The sequence below is a fragment of the Trachymyrmex septentrionalis genome, unplaced genomic scaffold, assembly GCF_001594115.1.
Source record: "Trachymyrmex septentrionalis isolate Tsep2-gDNA-1 unplaced genomic scaffold, Tsep1.0 scaffold83, whole genome shotgun sequence".
NCBI classification, from domain to species: Eukaryota; Metazoa; Arthropoda; class Insecta; order Hymenoptera; family Formicidae; genus Trachymyrmex; species Trachymyrmex septentrionalis.
In genome coordinates, this window is record NW_017306018.1 from 2,228,530 (window position 1) to 2,229,079 (window position 550).

General features: G+C 39.5%; 1 protein-coding gene across 1 annotated transcript in view; it reads left to right on the plus strand.

Moving 5' to 3' along the window:
• The window catches only part of LOC108754964 (mitochondrial sodium/hydrogen exchanger 9B2), a 23,438-nt gene that overhangs the window by 16,567 nt on the left and 6,321 nt on the right, over positions 1 to 550 (plus strand). Inside the window, exon 4 of the mRNA XM_018497644.1 lies at positions 201 to 401. Within this exon, the coding sequence (XP_018353146.1) occupies positions 201 to 401 (201 nt within the window). The remainder of the gene's footprint in view (positions 1 to 200; positions 402 to 550) is intronic.

Genomic DNA, 550 nt, shown 5'->3' on the forward strand with positions numbered 1-550 from the left:
ATGATTTAACTATTATTTTTATTAAGTAAATATTTATTTACTATAAGTAAATGTTTACTTAGTACTATTCAAAGAAATATGTATTAGGATTTAAATTTTTCGTCAGTGTGTATAATGTATGTATGTATAAGTTAACACACAAAAATACAATTTTCATGTATGAGAGTAATTTTCTTAACGAGCCTGTGATGAATTTCTAGGGTATTCCGACTCTGATCATCGCGATATCAGGAATCGATGATGCGATATCCGTCGCTGTTTTCAGTATCGTGAAGAGCGTCATGTTTTCTCATGATGCGTTGTGGTACCAAATCCTTCAGGGGCCCATCTCGATTATCGGCGGTCTGGGATTCGGCATCATGTGGGGCTGGCTGGCCAAATACGTGCCGGAAAAGGGCGACGTAAGTACTTTCTTTACAGCTACCGCTGCAAACTGCATTGATCGTGAGAATTACGATTCTGTAAAGCCACGTTTCTGCGACCGTTCGAACGCGGGCGTGTTCGGGACGCACGAACAAGAACTTTACAGGAGAGAAAGAGAAAAAAAAAG